Here is a 21,908-nt window from a genome sequence, read left to right as displayed (position 1 = left end):
TGTTCTCTACAGCTGTGGTGCTGGAACCACTCTAATGGCAGCGCACTGGTCAGGATGTCCTGCATCAAAGACCAGCAACGCAAGATAGACCAACGGTGAGCGGCGTTCCCCAGGCTGCTGGAAGGGTACATCCTAGAGCCTGTGCTACACAGATCTGTCCAGTCTGTGAGACCTTCCCTGCTCGGAACCCTCATATGTATTCTGTCTGTAGCCTTTCTAATGGTGAGCTGAAATATTCTTTTGTTTTTGTTGCACAGGATTTGTGGTGGGATCACTCGTAGTCACCCTTTAAGGAGCGATGTTTACAAATGTGATTTGGATCACGGTCTTCCAACTCTTCAAGATATTCAGTCTGCTTTTACAAAACTCAAGCAGCTGTGTGTGAACGGTGAGTGACGTCCGGTGTTATTGACCAGTGAAATCGCCTACTATTCATATACCAGCTTGCTTGCTACTGGATAAACTCCTATTGTCCTCCTGTACTTTCCTTATTGAACTCATTGACCAAATGAGACTACCGAGGAGCTACAAGGGATCTAGTTTCCCTCTGATCTGGCTATAAGGATTTGTACATCTGCAGATACAACATATAATAGAATATATTACCTTGTGTACCTCTAAAGCCATGTAAGACCGGAAAATAACTAAATTGAGTTAATTATTAATCACACTGGGACAGCCACCATATTCTGTGAAGAGCAATATGACAGGGTGCAAGATTTCCTTGTTTGATTAATCATGATATCCATTAGCTTAAAACACCACTCCAGCTTTTTTTTTTTTTCTCTCCATCGCTGGACTGGTGCTTCTAATGTAAGGTCCCTGTCCCCAATCGTTATACTCTCCCTCTGGTGTCTTCACCATTTTTTGGCGCTGCTCCCGTCTTGTGGCGCCATCTTTTGAGCGCAGCTTCTGACCGTCCGGAGCTCAAAAGCGAAGTCGTAAGATCTCAATGCAAATCTATGAGAGCCAGAACGACATTCTTGTAGGCTTCTAGTGAAGAGTGACCTAAGGCTCGCTCCATGAAACACTGGAGCGATCCGGCGAGTCACAAACTGCTGGAGATTGACTGAAGCAAGGGGAAGATGGTGGCAAGCAAGTATGAGACTAAGTGCAGGGACCATAACTCAAAGCACCACTCCAGCGGGAAAATAAAAGGAGCGCAAAAGTGGCGATTTAAGAGTGAGGACTACATTCTGATCTTGGCTACGACACAGATTACACGACTTAAGATCACTGTGCCTCTGCTACATAACAACATAGTGCTGGTGAATGGGGTCGCATTTCCACCCACAGGAGGCCATGGCCACAATAAGTACGTCCCCAAAATGCATAGCTAAATTTCTGCCAACTCTACGCTTGTTATGGTCACATTGCCTTGTGGATTGCAATGCAACCTCCTTCATCTTCATTATGTTGTGATATGGCAGCGGCACAGAGTGATCTTTGGCCATGCAACCGGTTTCACGGCCAAAGTCGCCGTTTAGCCCCATCCTTAAGATATATTAAACTGTGAATTTGAAATGGGTACTGGGAACTAGCGGATTGTGCAATCTTGAGGGGCACAGAAGACCGATTGTAATATACCCATGCCTGAGTGCCACTATGTCCTTACCTAGCTGTCCTCACCAGTACCTTCTTGGCATCCAAATGTGATTCTTCCTAAAAGCCTCTGGCTTTGATGGCAGGGCGAATGTTTGTACAGCGTGATCTGCATGCATATGGTGGTTTTCCCTGCTTAGTGTATTTAAAGTGAGAATGTCCTAGGGGTAGAACATAATCTGACCTCTACTAGCTGCTGGTGAACCATGCCCGGATGTAGATTGATCGCAGGGTGGTCACAGAGAGGTTGACTTGTTTGCGTGTTTCTGCCGTGAAGCCTCACCAGTGATTGTGCCAGGTTATTTTCGTCAGGTTATTTAGCTCATCTATTCAGCTGGAATACTATACACAGGTTTGTTCAGCGTGACTTGTTTCCGTACACAGCAATGTGCTGAGTAGATGGCATCCTCCAGTAAAGGCCCCCGGGCAACCTGATCCTGCTCCAGAGCACACACTGTAATAACTAGAGCCTATAATGCGCTGTTTCTACCCTATAATAGTACATTTAAGGAGAAAAAAAATGTTAACAAATTCCTTTTAAAGTCTGAGAGGTAGAGACCTAAACCCTGATTACATTGATGTGTCATTTACTGGGGTGCTTGCTGTAAGCCTGCCTCCATGTAGTCGTCCATATTCATGATCACTGTATACCATCCCACCTTTGATTGGCAGCTTTCTGCCAATGCACAGTGTACCCAGAAAGCTGCCAAATCAGTGGTGTAGGAGGGGTTATACAGAGCTCCGCATTCTGAGAATGGGGATATGCAGCAGCTAATAGTGATTTTATCAAAAATACAACATACAGCCCAGTAAGTGACACATCACAGGAATATGGTTCTCTGCTCCTAGAACGTGCTGCTCCTTAGATGGGTTAGCCAAAACATAGTGACAGATTCCCTTTAACTGCATGACATCTGACTTGGAAGTTGTAGGCGTTGTCATGGCTTAAAGAGAGAAGCATAAAATGGGAAGTAGAAAGGGAAGAACATACTAAAAAGAAGGATGTGAAATATTGACAACTTTCAAATCTCCCTTTTATGAACTTTACATATACAGATTTTTTTAACTATTGCCTATAAATGGTTTATCAGCAGCTGTGAAGAAAAGCGTGCATGCAAAGGGAGTCGCAACAGCAAAATGGAAAAACATAGGTGCAAGGTGCACTGGACTGTTTGGCCATCCCCGAGGGTGCGCTGAGTGACCGCTTGTTTTCACCTGTCAGATTGTGCTGACAGATACCTTTTAATACCAGGTGCCGACATGACTGCTCATGTCTAGAGGTCGGGCAGATCTGCAGCTCTGAACATAATTATTGACTATCTTTAGAGTGATGTAACTAATTGTAAAGATATTATAGGGTTTGTTTTATAGGTGACTGTCATTCTAATTGCATTCTAATTGCTGTAAATGTCATCCTAATTACACAGTGAAGTATAATGTATCGTTAAGAATGATCCGGCTGTAAACCATGAAGTAGGATGTCATCTTGGTTATTACAGTGCCTTGCGAAAGTTCTCGGCCCCCTGGAACTTTTCAACCTTTTCTCACATATCATGCTTCAAACATAAAGATACCAAATGTAAATTTTTGGTGAAGAATCAACAACAAGTGGGACACAATTGTGAAGTTGAACGAAATTTATTGGTTATTTTAAATTTTTTTGTAAATGCAAAAACTGAAAAGTGGGGCATGCAATATTATTCGGCCCCTTTACTTCCAGTGCAGCAAACACACTCCGGAAGTTCATTGTGGATTTCTGTATGATCCAATGTTCTAAATGACCAATGATGATAAATATAATCCACCTGTGTGTAATCAAGTCTCCGTATAAATGCACCTGCTCTGTGATAGTCTCAGGGTTCTGTTTGAAGCACAGAGAGCATCGTGAAGACCAAGGAACACAACAGGCAGGTCCGTGATACTGTTGTGGAGAAGTTTAAAGCCGGATTTGGATACAAAATGATTTCCAAATCTTTAAACATCCCAACGAGCACTGTGCAAGCGATCATATTGAAATGGAAGGAGTATCATACCACTGCAAATCTACCAGGACCCGGCCGTCCCTCTAAACTTTCATCTCAAAGAAGAAGACTGATCAGAGATGCAGCCAAGAGGCCCGTGATCACTCTGGAGGAACTGCAGAGATCTAGCGCTGAGGTGGGACAGTCTGTCCAAAGGACAATAATCAGTCGTACACTATACAAATATGGCCTTTATGGAAGAGTGGCAAGAACAAAGCCATTTCTCAAAGATGTCCATAAAAAGTGTTTACAGTTTGCAAGAAGCCACCTGGGAGACACACCAAACATGTGGAAGAAGGTGCTCTGGTCAGATGAAACCAAAATCGAACTTTTTGGCAACAATGCCAAACGATATGTTTGGCGTAAAGGCAACACAGCTCATCACCCTGAACACACCATCCCCACTGTCAAACATGGTGGTGGCAGGATCATGGTTTGGGGCTGCTTTTCTTCAGCAGGGACAGGGAAGATGGTTAAAATTGATGGGAAGATGGATGGAGCCAAATACTGGACCATTCTTGAAGAAAACCTGTTGGGAGTCTGCAAAAGACCTGAGACTGGGACGGAGATTTGTCTTCCAACAAGACAATGATCCCAAACATAAAGCAACATCTACAATGGAATGGTTCACAAATAAACCTATCCAGGTGTTAGAATGGTCAAGTCAAAGTCCAGACCTGAATCCAATCGTGAATCTGCGGTAAGAGCTGAAACTGCTGTTCACAAACTAAATCCATCAAACCTCACTGAGCTCGAGCTGTTTGCCAAGAAAGAATGGGCAAGAATTTCAGTCTCTAGATGTACAAAACTGATAAAGACATACCCCAAGTGACTTGCAGCTGTAATCGCAGCAAAAGGTGGCGAAACGAAGTATTAAGTTAAAGGGGCCAAATAATATTGCACACCCCACTTTTCAGTTTTTGAATTTCCACAGACATTTAAAATAACCAATACATTTCGTTAAACTTCACAATTGTGTCCCACTTGTTGTTGATTCTTCACCAAAAATTTACATTTGGTATCTTTATGTTTGAAGCATGATATGTGGGAAAAGGTTGAAAAGTTCCAGGGGGCCGAATACTTTCGCAAGGCACTTGAAGGTATTTGGTATAGACAGAACTCAATGTTCTTCAGATGAAAGGGGTTTTTTGGTTTCAGCCAATAAAGGTGTTCATTGTCTAATGGAAAGTTCTGTAAGCTTTTGTATCAATTCCTCATTGTTAGAACTGGTTTTTACTTGTAATTGGGCTAGACGACTCTTCTTTATTTACTTGTGGAGGTTAAAAATCTTTCCTGGCCCCAATGATCAAGTTGTTAAAGGGGTTGTCCTGGCAAAATGAGAAGTTCACGGGTGGCTTGGAGCAGTGAAAATACGTATTGCTGCTGTGCATATCCCGCATAATGGGTTCGTGCAGAGGACCTTGGTTTTGGTTGAAGGGCGATCCGACATAACATCAGTTCACACTCAGACCAGTGTTTGTCTATGGGGCCGTGCACATCCTCAGTCTATCCAAGATGACTCCACCCCCCCCCCCACCCACATATTCTCCTCATCCAAGAAAATCCTAGTTTGATCAGAGAGTGATTATCACAATGTGGCCGTTACTTTCGGATGAGATAATAGTGTAATGGGACCCTGACCACACTTGGCTAAATGACTAAAAGTGCACCCTGCAACGATGCATTTGCTACACATATTAATTGCAGCAAAATGTCATGCCTCAAGAGTCAAGACAACAATCAAGACAACAATCCTGTATCCTAGATGTGCAGGGAGCTAGTGGCTGCAAATGACAATTCTTGCAGACATGAACACTGCATGTGAACAGAGCCGTACAATCCTCAAGCAGTTTTTTGGTGCCTTCTTGACATTATTTCTGTCTGAGGCTTTTTTTCTGTTTCTCATGCTTTCAATGACTAAATTGAAGCCTTTATTTCAGGCAAAAACTACCGTGTGCCCCGTGTATGCAAAGTGTATTTTCAGCAGTTGTTGATGTGGATTTTGGAGCAGAATTCCCTCTAAACTCCGTGCAGGGAAACTGTGTGATCATACCCATAGGTATACACTGTGAAACGCCTATATAAATGCTGAGGAGTTGCTTTTCAAGCAGTGTTCACACTACATAGTTTTTTGTGTTTTTTTTTTTTTTTCAGTTTTTGTTTCGATTTAAACGTAAAATTGCAGCATTTTTGCCATGTTTTTCTGAAAATTGTGGCAAAAACACAGCATATGCATTGTTTTACTGTAACTGCACTATGTTGCAATGGTGATTAAATATTTTTCTACATTTCATTATAGAGCCATTTGAAGAAACAGAGGAGCGGTGGTTTTCTTCACTCGAAAACACGCGCTGGCTGGAATATGTCAGGTACAGCTTCACTTTCTTGCCAGTTTTTTTACTTGGACATTTTATGCAGGGGAAGAAGGAGAGCGCTTGCAACAAGGTACTTCATGTTTCAAAGACTGCAATGTTTATACATACCGGAGACTAATAGTTGACTGCAAGAACATACGTAGGTATGTCAGCTAGGTAATTACAATGGGTGGGACCCTGCGACAAGTATTGCTGCAGCCACGTGGGAACCGGAGTTGGTTTCCTAAGTCTGCGTCCTCCCCTGAGGATGAAGCCCCCAAACACTCAAGGGCCAGATATAATAGTTTATAGAATATCTTGGTAACGCTGCTTTCATACTGAGTGCTAGGAATAGAGTTGGATCTTGTACCTGCGATTTGGCCAATTTGAAGGTCATCCGTAGAATCGCGCTCCTGAGCTAAAACTCAGTTGTGTAGTGGGAGTGGTTCAAGTATTTAAAGGAGGAACGTGACAATTTGGTAGAGCTTGACAACTTTGTATAACTGCCTGGCTCACTTTCCTTTGACAGGGCGTTTTTGAAGCAAGCAGTAGAGCTGGTCTTTGTCATGGATTCTAAGCGTTTGTCTGCGGTCATACAAGGTGAATTAATTTATTGGTACCTTTTGTACATCTTACAGTCACTATTCTCACACATTGAGGATGCATTTAGAGGGATGTGTAAATTGGTCTGAGCACGCACCGCTAATGCAAGGACTAGCCACGAGCCTCCCAGAAAAGCTGTCACGCTTGGGCTGGGAGCGCTGCAGCCAGTCTGTGCATCACGTAAATCCATGGACTTCTGCATGAGCCCCAAAAGCGAACTACATAACTAGATAAGATTTCTGCAATCAACCATTTCTTCAGGTGATGTGAAACCGACTTCTCATTAATCTGCATCCGCACAACATGCCAGATTCTTTTACCCCCCAACATCTACCATCACCCTCCATTATGTAATGTGTATGACATGTGTAACTCCATATAAACCCCAAACATGAGGAACAGAGCCCTCCGCTTTATGCCACATAACTGCAATTGGCCTTTTCATCCTCACTAGTTTGATATTGTCAGCACCTGTCCTCCAAGCTCTTGCAATGACCGGATCCCATATTTTCATTGTGTGTTCTATAGTGTATGTGTAAAGCCGGGGTTTGTCCGCGCTAGACCACAAGGAACCAACCGAAAATGCAAGCAAACCTTTATTCACATTCAAGCCAATGCGTTTCATGGCCTCCTGGCCACTTCATCAGGGCAGCAATGTTACAGTCAGTTAACAAGAAACCATTATATACATTACGCAGATGACATTAGTGCGGCTCCCCCTTTATTTTTATTTTTTGCATTTGTATTTTTTTCATAGTGTGCGTGGCGCAGAAGTACCACTGGCGACCACAATTATTTGGCATACACACATTGTGATCACTGATTAAATAAATCATTAACCTACGATGATGTACAGAAAGTTTCTCAACATTAACCTAAAGTGCATTTTACTGAATTTGTATTTCAGCAAAAATGTTAATGAGAATCTGTCAGCAGAATTTCACCTTCACCACTCTCCCAAACTATTTTCTATGTGCATGTATCTCTTTTAACCCCTTCACGACCTATGACGCCTACGTAGGCGTCATGAAAAGCAGTGCCCAAACGACATATGACGCCTACGTAGGCGTCATGCTATAAATAGCCCCCCTGCGGGTCGGGTGACCGGGGTCACTGAAAGGTCACCCGACCCGCACACAAAGGACCCTTCAGAGTTAACACCTGGGGGTGTGGCTTAGCCCCCACGTGCCTACGATCGCTCTGATTGGCTGTTAAAAGTGAAACTGCCAATCAGAGCGATTGTAATATTTCACCAATTTTCATTGGTGAAATATTACAATCCAGCCATGGCCGATGCTGAAATAGCATCGGACATGGCTGGACACCGAGACCCGACCCCCCCCACACCGACTGACGGCACCGATCGGCTGCCGCCACCTTCTGACGGCACCGATCGGCAGCCGCCGTCATGATCTGCCCCCCCCGCCTTCTCTCCGCCCCCCCAGCCCTCCGATCACCCCCTCACCCTCCTTTGTGCCTCCGATCTCCCGCTATCCGTCCCGGTGTCCTGCCGTCCAGCGTCATGGGCGCCGCCATCTTGCAAGATGGCGGGCGCATGCGCAGAGCGCCGAATCGAATCTGCAACGCTGCAGATTCATTCATTTATTTTGATCACTATGATAAACTTTCATAGTGATCAAAATAAATAAAAAGTAAATCACCGCCCCCTTTATCACCCCCATAGGTAGGGACAAATAATAAAATTTTTTTTTTTTTTTTTTCCATTAGGGTTAGGTCCAGGGCTAGGGTTAGGGTTGGACTAAGGGTTAGGGTTGGACTAAGGGTTAGGGTTGGACTAGGGGTTAGGGTTGGACTAGGGGTTAGGGTTGGACTAGGGGTTAGGGTTGGACTAAGGGTTAGGGTTGGACTAAGGGTTAGGGTTGGACTAAGGGTTAGGGTTGGACTAAGGGTTAGGGTTGGACTAAGGGTTAGGGTTGGACTAAGGGTTAGGGTTGGACTAAGGGTTAGGGTTGGACTAAGGGTTAGGGTTGGACTAAGGGTTAGGGTTGGACTAAGGGTTAGGGTTGGACTAAGGGTTAGGGTTGAATTTAGGGTTAGGGTTGGGGTTGGGATTACGGTTAGGCTTGTGGTTAGGGTTAGAGTTGGGATTTCGTTAGGGGTGTGTTGGGATTAGGGTTGTGGTTAGGGTTATGATTAGGGTTGGGATTAGGGTTAGGGGTGTGTTGGCGTTAGGGTTGGAGATAGAATTGAGGGGTTTCCACTGTTTAGGCACATCAGGGGCTCTCCAAACGCGACATGGAGCCACCATTTATTCCAGCCAATTTTGCGTTCAAAAAGTCAAACAGTGCTCCCTCCATTTCGAGCCCCGACGTGTGCCCAAACAGTGGTGTACCCCCACTTATGGGGTATCAGGGTACTCAGGAAAAATTGCACAACAACTTTAGGGGTCTAATTTCTCCTGTTACCCTTGGGAAAATAAAAAAATGGGGGCTAAAATAATTATTTTTGTGGAAAAAAAGATTTTTTATTTTCACGGTTCTGCGTTATAAACTTCTGTGAAGCACTTGGGGGTTCAACGTGCTCACCACACATCTAGATAAGTTCCTTGGGGGGTTTAGTTTCCAAAATGGGGTCACTTGTGGGGGGTTTCCACTGTTTAGGTACATCAGGGGCTCTGCAAACGTAACATGACGCCCACAGACCATTCCATCAAGTCGGCATTTCAAAACGTCACTACTTCCATTCCGAGCCCCAACGTGTCCCCGAACAGTGGTCCCCCCCCACTTATGGGGTACCAGCGTACTCAGGACACACTGGACAACAACTTTTGGGGTCCAATTTATCCTGTTACCCTTGTGAAAATAAAAAATAGTGGACTAAAAATAATTTTTTGAGGAAAAAAAAATATTTTTTTATTTTCACGGCTCTGCGTTATAAACTTCTGTGAAGCACTTGGGGGTTCAACGTGCTCACCACACATCTATATTAGTTTCTTGGGTGATCTAGTTTCCAAAATGGGGTCATTTGTGGGGGGTTTCCACTGTTTAGGTACATCAGGGGCTCTGCAAACATAACATGACGCCCACAGACCATTCCATCAAGTCGGCATTTCAAAACATCACTACTTCCCTTCTGAGCCCCAACGTGTGCCCAAACAGTGGTCCCCCCCACATATGTGGTACCAGCGTACTCAGGACAAGCTGGACAACAACTTTTGGGGTCCAATTTATCCTGTTACCTTTGTGAAAATAAAAAATAACAGGCTAAAAATTTATTTTTTGAGGGAAAAAAAATATTTTTATTTTAACGGCTCTGCGTTATAAACTTCTGTGTAGCACCTGGGGGTTCAAAGTGCTCACTATGCATCTAGATAAGTTCCTTAGGGGGTCTAGTTTCCAAAATGGGGTCATTTGTGGGGGAGCTCCAAAGTTTACGCACACAGGGGCTCTGCAAACACAACATGGTGTCCGCTAACGATTGGAGCTAATTTTCCATTCAAAAAGTCAAATGACGCTCCTTCCCTTCTGAGTCATGCCGTGCGCTCAAACAGTGGTTTTCCCCCACATATGGGGTACCAGTGTACTCAGGACAAACTGGACAACAACTTTTGGGGTCCAATTTATCCTGTTACCCTTGGGAAAATAAAAAATAGCGGGCTAAAAAATCATTTTTGAGGAAAAAAAATTATTTTTTTATTTTCACTGCTCTGCGTTATAAACTTCTGTGAAGCACTTGGGGGTTCAAAGTGCTCACCACACATCTAGATAAGTTCCTTCGGGGGTCTAGTTTCCAAAATGGGGTCACTTGTGGGGGAGCTCCAATATTTAGGCACACACGGGCTCTCCAAATGCGACATTGTGTCCGCTAACGATTGGAGCTAATTTTCCAATCAAAAAGTCACATGGCGCTCCTTCCCTTCCGGGCCTTGCGGTGCGCCCAAACAGTGGTTTATGACCACATATGAGATATTGATGTACTCAGGAGAAATTGCCCAACAAATTTTAGGATCCATTTTATCCTGTTGCCCATGTGAAAATGAAAAAACTGAGGCCAAATAAAATTTTTGTGAAAAAAAAAAAAAAAGTACTTTTTTTTTTACAGATCAATTTGTGAAGCACCTGGGGGTTCAAAGTGCATACTATGCATCTAGATAAGTTCTTTGGAGGGTCTAGTTTCCAAAATGGGCTCACTTGTGGGGGAGCTCCAATGTTTAGGCACACAGGTACTCTTAAAACAAGACATGGCAACCGCTAAACATTCAAGCATATTTTACATTCAAAAAGTAAAATGGCGCTCCTTGCCTTCTGAGCCCTGCCGTGCGCCCAAACAGTGGTTTATGACCACATATGAGGTATCAGTGTACTCAGGAGAAATTGCCCAACAAATTTTAGGATACATTTTATCCTGTTACCCATGTGAAAATGAAAAAACTGATGCTAAAATAAAATTTTGGTTGGAAAAATTAAAATGTCCATTTTTTCATTCCATGTTGCTTTAGTTCCTGTGAAGCACCTGAAGGGTTAATAATCTTCTTGAATATAGTTTTGAGTAGCTTGAGGGGTGCAGTTTTTAGAATGGTGACACTTTTGGGTATTTTCTGCCATATAGACCCCTCAAAGTGACTTCAAATGTGAGGTGGTCCCTAAAAAAAATGGTTTTGTAAATTTTGTTGTAAAAATGAGAAATTGCTGGTCAACTTTTAACCCTTATAACTTCCTAACGAAAAAAAATGTTGTTTCCAAAATTGTGCTGATGTAAAGTAGACATGTGGGAAATGTTATTTATTAACTATTTTGTGTCACATAACTCTCTGGTTTAACAGAATAAAAATTCAAAATTTGAAAATTGCAAAATTTTCAAAATTTTTGCCAAATTTCCATTTTTTTCACAAATAAACGCAAAAATTATTGACCTAAATATACCACTATCATGAAGCCCAATATGTCACGAAAAAACAATCTCGGAATCGCTAGGATGCGTTGAAGCGTTCCTGAGTTATTACCTCATAAAGGGACATTGGTCAGAATTGCAAAAAATGGCCAGGTCATTAAGGTCAAAATAGGCTGGGTCATGAAGGGGTTAAAGACTAGTCCAGCAATACCGTTACATGGCAGGTCTGTTCCTCCATTACTTAGAAATGAGGGTAAAGTGCTAATGTATATCTGAAGCCTCTGTCACTCTAGCTCTATTCCCCGCACAGCGCTGTCTCCTCCTGCTTGACGGCCTTTAAGCTGTGTGACTTCATGCAAAGGAGCAGTCACTAAACCAAGAGGAGGCACTGCTGGGCAGGGTATAGAGCTGGAGTGACAGAGGCGTAGGATCTACAGCATCATTGTCATGTAAATGCAAATTCTGATTTCTCTGTAATGGAGGAACAGACCAACCATGTAAAGGTATTGCTAGATACGTCTTTGAAAGAACTATATGTGCATATACATAGTTTGGGGGTGGAAACCTGCTGACAGATTCTCTATATGGTTGTATTTAGAGCTTGGATACGGCATTTACCGTAACTATGTGTTTGTCATATATGAAATGCAGATGTACAATCCAGGGGGTGGAGAACATCTGATATTGCAATGAGGGGAATTTAGATCTGTATGCTGGATACAGAGGGATTTCCCTGTTAGACATGCTGAGAGTCTTGGTGACTCATTCCCTCTGCATGCCAAGTCAGCTGATGGTGAGGCCTGTCCAACTGTTGAGTCAGAAAATTACTATTTTGGTGAAAGTGTTTTGTATCCCTGGCCAAATCATTAAATTCCAGATTCCTTCCAATCTGCCTCTGTCTGTCGCAACCCTCTTCAAAATGAACACATCAGCCTGTAACTATGGGGTGGAACTGATGCTGGAACTACGTGTCTTATTTAATGTGTTGCCCAGTGGGTGTTTTAGCACCTGAAATATTATAGCTAAGTACGCCCAACAGTGCCTGTTAATGAGATCTGACCATTTGGCTTTATCTCACATATGAATTATCCTATAACATAAAGGGTCATCATAGCTGTCCCTGTCTTGTACACACTGCTTTTAAAGGAGTTGTCATCAGACAACACGTCTTTGTAGCTGCAGGACAAGAAGCTGATTGCTGCTGGTCTTCTCTCAAACATGGGCGGCTCAGCTCCACCATGCTCTCAGTACTGGCACATAGAGGTGAGATTCAAGGAACAATCTCTGATGTCCACTTGCCGCAGCAGTCATGTCTTCATGAGACAATCCTTTAATTAATAAATATATATATATATATTAGTAGAGTTGGTGCAAATTAATTTGTAGGACCCATTCCAGAGGGCACTTTTATAATCTCTGGCCACTGGACGGAAGTCTTGAGAACCGCCTTCTATTTTTGGCATCTGGAGCTCCTCTCTTGGTATAATGTCACATGTGCGTTATGCGGCAACAATGTCGGGTCATGCTGTGGATGCTGGGTGCAAGAAGGTTCTCGGGGCTCCTGCCCAGTGGCCATAAATTACTGGGCTGGTTCCTGCAAATTATTTCACACCAAGTCTAGTTAGAAATGTGATCTTGCACATCATTCTGGAGGCTGACTGATAAAAGAAATGTTCTCTACTCTTTCAGAGGAGGACGGTCGTGATCTCAGCTGCATTGTGGCTTCTCTTGTTCAGTTGATGTCAGACCCGTACTTCAGAACTATTGTTGGATTTCAGAGTCTGATCCAGAAGGAGTGGGTTATGGCTGGATATCCATTTCTTGATAGGTGCAACCACTTGAGGAAATCTGACAAGGAGGTACAGTACCAGTGATCTACTAAAATATTTGGCTATCCTGTCCTCTTTGGTATTGTAGTCTGTGTCCACAACATGTTTGAGCCATACCTCTGACATAAAGGTTTATGTACTGAAAAAGAACCATGTTCCTGTAAGTTCTATGGGATGTTCCTATATAGCACTGGCTCACGCCGTGCTCTGCCTAGAAAACCTGGATATGCTTCCAGGTATGGATGTCTGAGGAGAAAAAAAAAGCGATGTTTCAAGTGATAAAATATTTGCCTTTTGTAATAACGGCAGGTGACCTTCTTCATTACTCGTCATAAGTTAATGCCAGACACAATGACAGCTTTGTGCCATCTGCTCTTCTGGGTGAAGAACGTTACATTGATGTGATCCAGACATTGAGACTCTCCGCTATTTGTTCTACCACTCAGCATACAATAATTCTGGAGTCTCCTGTGATTCCTATACAAGCTCTTTTCCCAGAAAAAACGTAAAGTTTTCTTCTCCAGAATACACAATCGTTTGTTTCGGCCGCTTTATTCCTGCTTATTATTGCTTTGACATTTCAATAAATATTTAGTTTGGCTTTGCCCCGGATCTTGTGCTCTGTGTAACAGCAGTACGGTGCACAGAAGACCCGGGAGTGCACATGTCAGATCTGCAAAGTCGTAGCTGCTGTTAAGAGTTTCTCTTGTTTTAAGTAATATACTCCAAAAAAATGTTGCAAATAGATGTAGTGTGCCCTATAGTGACAGTGTGAAGAAAAATACTTTGCCTATGTATTTTTCATGCTGTTCTAATCTTCCAAAGGACAAGTCCTCCAAAACTGAAAGAGTTGGACAATTTAGAATTTCCCACGTTGGGATCTGATTGTCTTTTTGTTTGAAAGATTTTGGCTTCCATTCATCAAGGCCAGCAATTTTCACTCTGGGCTTGATGAAGGGCATGTTCTAGATTCTACAGATTTATGAAGAGTTGCATTCCTCTTCGTGAATCTGTAGCGTCTGATGAGCAGCGTGCGCCTTTGTGCACTATGCCAGACATCTTACTCCATTCAGAGACACGAGTGAGATTTCTGGCCTAAGAAATGTCACAGTATGTCATTGCACCCTCCTCTCTCCGGGAACTCTGCCTATTTCAGTGGGGCTTTGAGAAACTGGTGTGAAAACATTAAGTCACAAAATTTTGTGACTTTTTCTCAAAGCTTTCATGCTACACTTTTGGCCTAAAAGCTTTGATGAATTGGGGCTGAAATGTTCTCGTCAGACATCATCGATCTACAGAGAATGTTGTATGGATAAAGCAGAATGCAGAGAGCGACCTTGTCATTTCAGAGTTGTCATCCATGCAGCTTGTTAAAGGGGTTTTTGGTTTTAGAAAACGCCTCTCCCCCGGCTGCAGTTTTTGCTTTACTCACTTTCCCTGGGTCCGGCATGTAGGCTCAACTGTTGTTACCAGTACTTGTCCGCAGCGCTGACGACAGGTCGTTGTTGTTTTAGCCAGTAACAGAGCTCAGTGACTCGGCTTGAGTTGATGGCACAAGCTCCTCAGAGCCACTGAGTTCACCAATTGGCTGCAGTGCTGGTGCCGTGACGTTAGTGCTGCCGTTAAGACACCTGAAGCAACATGAAAACCCCTTTTATAGTATCAAATTGACGTGATTCCCACCCAATATAATTTTTCTATTGAGGCCTCACCACATAGGTAATGCCAGGATCTTCCAATCCCCCACCTTCTCAAGATGGCTGGACCATCATTGTAAATTCACACCTGTACTCTGTATCTCCCCCACCTCACTGTAGATTGTAAGCTCTCCCTAGCAGGGGCGGCTTATTTTACCTTAATTGTTGTATTGTTAATGATGTTACTTATGATTTGTGTTTGCGCTGCGGAATATGTTGGCACTATGTAAATAAAGATTATTATTATTCCAAGATTAAAAATTCTGCTCAACGAAACGCAGAGCATCACCAATAACTAGGTGGCACCTCAGTTTGGGAAGCCCTGTATTAGACATTTGGGGTTTGGATGAGGTTGGTGTAGGGTTCTGTGAAGCTCTTATTAGCTATTGCATTGTAAAACTAATCAGGGCTGATTTTTTTTTTTTCTTTAATGTAGGATTTGTATGGAATTTTTCAGAAAACATCTGTGTATGCCAATATATGAAACGCCATGTAGAGATTGTACAAAGGTCCCATGCACTAGCATAATAGGTTTAATGACGTAAAACCTAAATAAAAGCAGTGGTGTTTACGCAGTGATGATGTAACTGTAGACTTGTGGATCTGCCCGTGTTTGGTCTTCTCGTAAACGTGTCCTGCTTTGTCGTAGTCTGCCTTGTCATAGTGTCAAGTATCTGTTTCTCTTCCCCAGTGTCCCCTATTTGTGCTGTTCCTGGACTGTGTATGGCAGCTCCTGGAGCAGTATCCTGCCGCCTTCCAGTTCACCGAGACCTACCTAACCGTGCTGCATGACAGCACCTGCATCTCATTGTTTGGAACATTTCTGTTCAATTGTCCTCACCAGCGAGTCCAGCAGAGTACTGTAAGTATACAACGTACCTGGAAATGACTGTCGCTCTGATAGTTTTAGTGTGAAGGAAGGTTGGTTAAATTTGCACAAAAAAAATAAAGATAAATTATTGCTTTGTTTAAATTATTCAAACTTGCCTTTTTTTTTTTTTGTGAAACGAGTTGACTGATTGCAGCCTAAACATTTACCACACAGGAATTGCATGAGTTGTAAAAATCTCTACTCCAGCCTGGATCTGGTGTAGACATCTGTTTTCTGGTTCACCAGCCTCTGAAGATGTGGCAAATTCAGGTGTCTGCGAAACATTGTCACAGACTGGCTTGAACTGGCCCACAGGAGAACTGGAGAATTTTCCGGTGGGCCCCTGTGCAAGACTGGGCCACCATCCTCTTATATAAGCAGTACTTGGCACTATCTACTTGAGTCACTATGTACAGACACAGGCGGCATCTTATTCATCTAACAATCTACGCAGTTCATCTCTATATATAAAAATGAATGTGTGTGTCACCAACCAATCACGAAGCATCTTTCATTTCACCAGAGCTCTTCAAAAGAAGCTGAGCTGTGATTGGTTGGTATGAGCAACAGTTGTCCTTGCAAACAATCACTAAGCATCTCTCATTTCACCAGAGCTGGTTAAAAGAAGCTGAGCTGTGATTGGTTGCTATGACCAACAGTTTCCCACTTGACAACACCTCAGCAGACACTGACATGGTGGGAGAAATATAGCATCCCTGGGAACATAAGCTCCAACCATTGTCTGCCCCCAGAAAGGAGCAGAGAGCATATGACAGAAATTAATCCCCCCTCCCGTGCCCATATACACATCACACATCCTCCATCCATAGGCACATCTTCCCTCTTAAAGGGATCCCCGGTATGGAAGTCAGGGCAATTGCCTTCAAATGCTCTGGCACTGACCCCAGGCTCTCTTAAAGGGATCTCCTGTATGGAAGTTAGGGCAAATCCCTCGGAACGCTGATTCTGACCCCAGGGTTCGATTAAAGGGATCATTGGTATGCAAGTCAGGGCTAATCCACTCAGCGCTCTTGTTCTGATCCCAGGCTCTCTTAAAGGGATCCCCGGTATGGAAGTTAGGGCAAATACACTCAGCGCTCTGGTTCTGACCCCAGGCCCCTCTTAAAGGGATCCTTGGTACGGAAGTGAGGGAAAATCCACTCTGTGCTTTGGTACTGACCCCAGGCCTCTCTTAAAGGGATCTCCGGTATGGAAGTTAGGGTAAATCCCTCAGCGCTCTGATTCTCACCCCAGGCTTCTATTAAAAGGATCATTGGTATGGAAGTCAGGGCAAATCCACTCAGCGCCCTGGTTCTGACACCAGGCCTCATAAGGGATCCCCAGTATGGAAGTTAGGACCGTTCCACTCAGCGCTCTGGTTCTGACTCCAGGCTGACGGGATGATGTGGGATATTAGTGGTAGTTGTCCGGTGGCTCTGGCTGATGGGATGATGTGGGATATTAGTGGTAGTTGTTCGGTGGCTCTGGCTGATGGGATGATGTGGGATATTATGGGTGGTAGTCCGGTAGCTCTGGCTGACTGGATGATATAGGTAGTAGTCCGGTAGCTCGCTCTGACTGGATGAAGTGGGATATTTGTGGTAGTAGTCCGGTGGCTCTGGCTGATGTGGGATATTAGGAGTAGTAGTCTGGTGGTTCTGGCTGACGGGATGATGTGGGATATTATGGGTAGTAGTCCGGTAGCTCTGGCTGACGGGATGATATAGGTAGTAGTCCGGTAGCTCGCTCTGACTGGATGAAGTGGGATATTTGTGGTAGTAGTCCGGTGGCTCTGGCTGATGTGGGATATTAGGAGTAGTAGTCCGGTAGCTCTGACTGACGGGATGATGTGAGATATTATGGGTAGTAGTCCGGTAGCTCTGGCTGACGGGATGATGTGGGATATTATAGTGAATGTGGCTATGTGGAGTGGGCGGGGCTCTACACTCAGCTTTATAAATATAGATATAATCATTATAATTTGTTATAACTAACCGTAGTTAGTTCCTATGCCCGGGCAGCGCCGGGCTCTTCAGCTAGTTATATAAATTGGTGATTGAGGACAATGTCACATTTGCATGTAGCTGAAAAGTGGGGCCCCGAAGATGGTTACTGGTGGGCCCTTGGCACCCCAGTATGACACTGATCAGAGATGTCTGTGAAACATACATGTTTGAGGCTGTTCATGTCCGGAGACCCATAGCCAGTCCGTAGAACGCGCTCCATGCGTGGATGTCTGAATGCAGCCTCAGAGGTGTTCGCCTCTTAGGTTAAGTTCCCACGATGTTTTTTTTTTTTTTGTAGAGTTTTTCATCCACAATTACTGTATCAAGAAAGTTTTGTCAAAGCCAAATGAAATATTGAAAACAAAGCAGTTTAATCAGCTACAGCCCCACAGTATCCAGCTGAAGCGAAGGGCAGCTTTTTGCACGGTCTCACCTCTCCCCGCCCCCCCCACACCAACACATGTTTCCTTATCTGTGGATTGCATTATTTATCTGGTGTGGGACTGCAACTGCCACCATGGAGTTCTAGTTCTGTAACGGGGTGCCGCAGGTTACAGATAATGGCTGTACACAACCAAGTTCAAAATAGGAATGAGATTTAAAGGTATTTTATCACATTGTTTATGCACTCTGATCTGTGAACAGCATGGTGTAGAGAAGGAGCCAAGCAGATCGATATCTAGTTTTGTGGGGAATGGATTCAGTATAACGCAAATGTTATTTACTGAAATCCCTGGTATTTGCATATAGTCCAGTGAGCGGTCCTACTCTGGCAGCTATCTGTGCATACAGTCATATAGAGAGGACTGTTGGTCACTGTATAGGACCGCCCACTGGACTCTAGTGCATAAAAACACCAGGGATTTGAGTAAACTAATATATTTTGTGGCAAAAGTTTCAACAAAATACTTGCAGTCTGATCGGCTCCTTCTGCTCTGACATTCTTCCTGCACTTCAGATACCATTTTCAATACTGCAGGTTCCCTTTAAGTTGTTAGATTGGTTCTTTTTAATTTTAGTGACTTTGTTCAACCCTTTAATTGTGTAAGCACTGATTTTGTAGCCAAAATCTCTACTCTAATGTGGCATGTCTTCCATCTTGCAATTTACCATTCACATTGTTTCTGTTCATTCTTAGGAATTTGCAATTGCTAAAAATATTCAGCTAGGGGATGAAAAGGGACTGAAATTTCCATCTGTGTGGAATTGGTCCCTGCAGTTTGCACTGAAGGACCGGGCACTATTTAATAACCCCTTGTATATTGGGAAGAGCGTCCCCACCATTCAGAATGGAATTACAAAAAGTTTCAAGAGGACAAAGGTACAGTATGAGAAATGGCAGCTACTTTAAATGATCTCTAACCACTGAAATCAGACTGTCCTATGTAATAGGTGATCACTGGCAGAACTACAGGACATGTTGGTAAAAGGAAAACCTGTTGTCACTCCAACCAAACCCACAGTAAACCTGCCGAGCATCGGAGGGTTTGGACATAAAGTATAGGTGCTGAACAACCCATTAAAATGACCCGGTTAGCTCCATTTTACTGATTAATAAAAAGTGCCCAAATTTTCAGTTAAAAGGATCCTGTCTGGTCCTGGGGCAGAATGAATCAGAAACTGGCTCCTGCGTTAGGCCATGTTCTCATGTTCAGTATTTGTAAGCCAAAACAGTAGTGGATGAGAAATTGTGTACCTTTCCTTTGTTCCACTCCTTGTTTTGGCTTACAAATACTGAGGTAAAATACTGACCAAATACTCAATGTGTGAATGTGGCCTTCAAGATATGTTTTTCTCCAAAATGTTGCAGCATTTCATAGAAAATAGTTGGGGATGAGGTGCATCTCCCCACCTGCTCCTCTAACCTGACAGGTCTCCTATCCGTTTAGCTGAGCGGGCGGGAGAATCCAGTGGGGACCTTCCATGGCAGCACTTGGTTCATAGGTTTAAATCTGGCCAAGGATAACAATCTGCAAGGAGTTGGCATGTTCTCACCAAGTTTGTGTGCGTTTTTTCCAGATATTACGGTTATCTCCCACACTTCAAAAGACTTTCTGATAGGGAATATAGATTGAGCCCTAGTGGGGACCTTCAGGTATGACAATGTATGTAAAGTGCTGTGGAATATAAGGAGGCCAAGTAACTAAAGCTGACAGGTTCCCTTTAAAGGACGTGAGAATGAATGTTTATATAATTTTTGTTTTAGAAGAGTTAATGGCCTCTGTTCCGTATGCAGGCTGCATATATGGACTCCTGAATCTAATTTAGGTGTGTGAAAATGACACCTTAGGGCTGATACTAATGTGGCTGCATTTTAGTGTTCCGTATCATGGTCTTAGTTCTTGGCTTCGTCTCATGATCTGAATAAGACCCAAAATTGTGCCTGTGGTATGGACACAAAAAATATCACCACATTACAGTTGTCTGAATTGGCCCTTTATTATGTCTCGTATGCCAGATTATCCTTCTCATGGTATTTGAGCTGCTTGATCATTATTCCCTATCGTACTTTTTCCAGAAAAACTATAGTTCCACGTTACGAGGAATGCCTCCTTCTTTGAAGAATGGGATTGTCACTCAACCAGAGCTGATGCCACGCAGGAACTCCCTAATATTGAGATTACGACCTGAATTGGTCCATCAGGCTCCAGCAATCCAGAACAATGGACTACAGCTGTATCTCAGAAACTTTTTTTCTAAGCCGGTGGACTTGCATGGAGTGATTTTACCCAGACTAAATGGTCCCCACATTAAACTGTGGAAGCTTTTGTATCTTCGTTGGATTCCAGAGGCACAGATTAACCATGGCGGTTCCATCACTGCCTTCCACAAACTTTCCCTGCTGGCTGATGAGATTGAAATGCTGCAAACAAGTCTTCGACAGCACAGAAGTTTCCCATTGTCTCGAACCACAACCCCGGATAGCGAACAATCCAGAATGTTCTTCAGAGCTGATGACTTACAAAGCAGTTATGAAAGTTTGGACTTTCTTTCCTCCTCTTTCCCTTTTTCACCAGTTGGGAATTTGTGTCGCCGGAGTATACTAGGCACGCCGTTAAGCAAGTTTTTAAATGGTGCCAAAATTTGGTTGTCCACCGAAACACTTACCAATGAAGATTGAGGGATATTTAATAACGGTGGAAAGGTTTCCATTGACAGTCCAATGTACTGCAATTTTTATGTTTAGCCATACACTGACATTTTTTCTAAAATGACTGGTTTTGAAAGTTAAAAACAGTATTTCCATGGGAAATGCAGCAAAAGTAACCAAACAGCTAACAGATCAATGTCTTACAGTTGTACGAGTAGTTATAGGTCCAAGTTACCATATAAAAAGCTAGTCTATAAGCTTAGGGATCGGATCACTGATTTTATGTCTTTGTTGATTTCTTATCATGTTACATGTGCCAGGAGAGACTTGTGGGAGACTTTTTTTTTTTTTTTACAGTTACATTTTACATAGACACGATGTAAAATAATACTGTATGAGAATGTAAATGTTGTTGTTCCTTTGGGAGATGAAGTGTAAGAATTGTTCAGCTTATCTTGTGTTCTTTAAACCCACTTTGCCCCATCACCAAGTTTTCCGTTTTCCTTCAGCTGATTCAGGAGTGAAACAAACATGATGTGCACTGTTAATTGTAGATAACTCTTGCGTTACAGAATAGTTGTAGAAGTGCCTTTACATTTTTAAATTAAAAGTTGTACATAGTTCGAAAATTAGTTGGCAGGTTTAGTTTTGGTACTCTCAGCATTGACTGCTTACTAAAGGGTTAGATGTGACTAATATTTAAAATTCCAGTAGAAAATGATTGTTTTGTTTTTATTAAAGACTCTTAATTGAACCATGGCAACTCTCTGACCGAAAGTCATTTATTTCAAATTGTGCATGAAGTGTAAGTAATTCTTCCCAGAAATGATGAATGAATCTTTTCTCTGCGTGTAAAGCATTTAGGCATGGAGTATACGTAGTCTATTTAGTCCTATGCACGCAGTGATAATTTATTACAATTTTAGCTCAATACCCACATAACTTAAAATATTCCTCACTCACTTTTAAAAAGGAGCTACATT

General features: G+C 43.1%; 1 protein-coding gene across 1 annotated transcript in view; it reads left to right on the top strand.

Annotated features, from left to right (window-relative positions):
- The window catches only part of MTMR10 (myotubularin related protein 10), an 81,495-nt gene extending 59,811 nt beyond the window's left edge, over positions 1 to 21,684 (top strand). The window contains exons 9-16 of the mRNA XM_073586893.1: positions 13 to 95; positions 258 to 388; positions 5,923 to 5,992; positions 6,507 to 6,577; positions 13,121 to 13,290; positions 15,649 to 15,819; positions 18,973 to 19,155; positions 20,353 to 21,684. Of these exons, the coding sequence (XP_073442994.1) occupies positions 13 to 95; positions 258 to 388; positions 5,923 to 5,992; positions 6,507 to 6,577; positions 13,121 to 13,290; positions 15,649 to 15,819; positions 18,973 to 19,155; positions 20,353 to 20,955 (1,482 nt within the window). The 3' untranslated portion in view covers positions 20,956 to 21,684. The remainder of the gene's footprint in view (positions 1 to 12; positions 96 to 257; positions 389 to 5,922; positions 5,993 to 6,506; positions 6,578 to 13,120; positions 13,291 to 15,648; positions 15,820 to 18,972; positions 19,156 to 20,352) is intronic.
- The last annotated feature ends 224 nt before the right edge of the window (positions 21,685 to 21,908 follow it).

The sequence above is a fragment of the Dendrobates tinctorius genome, unplaced genomic scaffold (assembly GCF_039654945.1).
Source record: "Dendrobates tinctorius isolate UK_male_01 unplaced genomic scaffold, ASM3965494v1 ptg000097l, whole genome shotgun sequence".
Taxonomy (NCBI): domain Eukaryota; kingdom Metazoa; phylum Chordata; class Amphibia; order Anura; family Dendrobatidae; genus Dendrobates; species Dendrobates tinctorius.
Note: the sequence above shows the minus strand (reverse complement) of the source record. Positions and strands in the feature narration are given on the sequence as shown.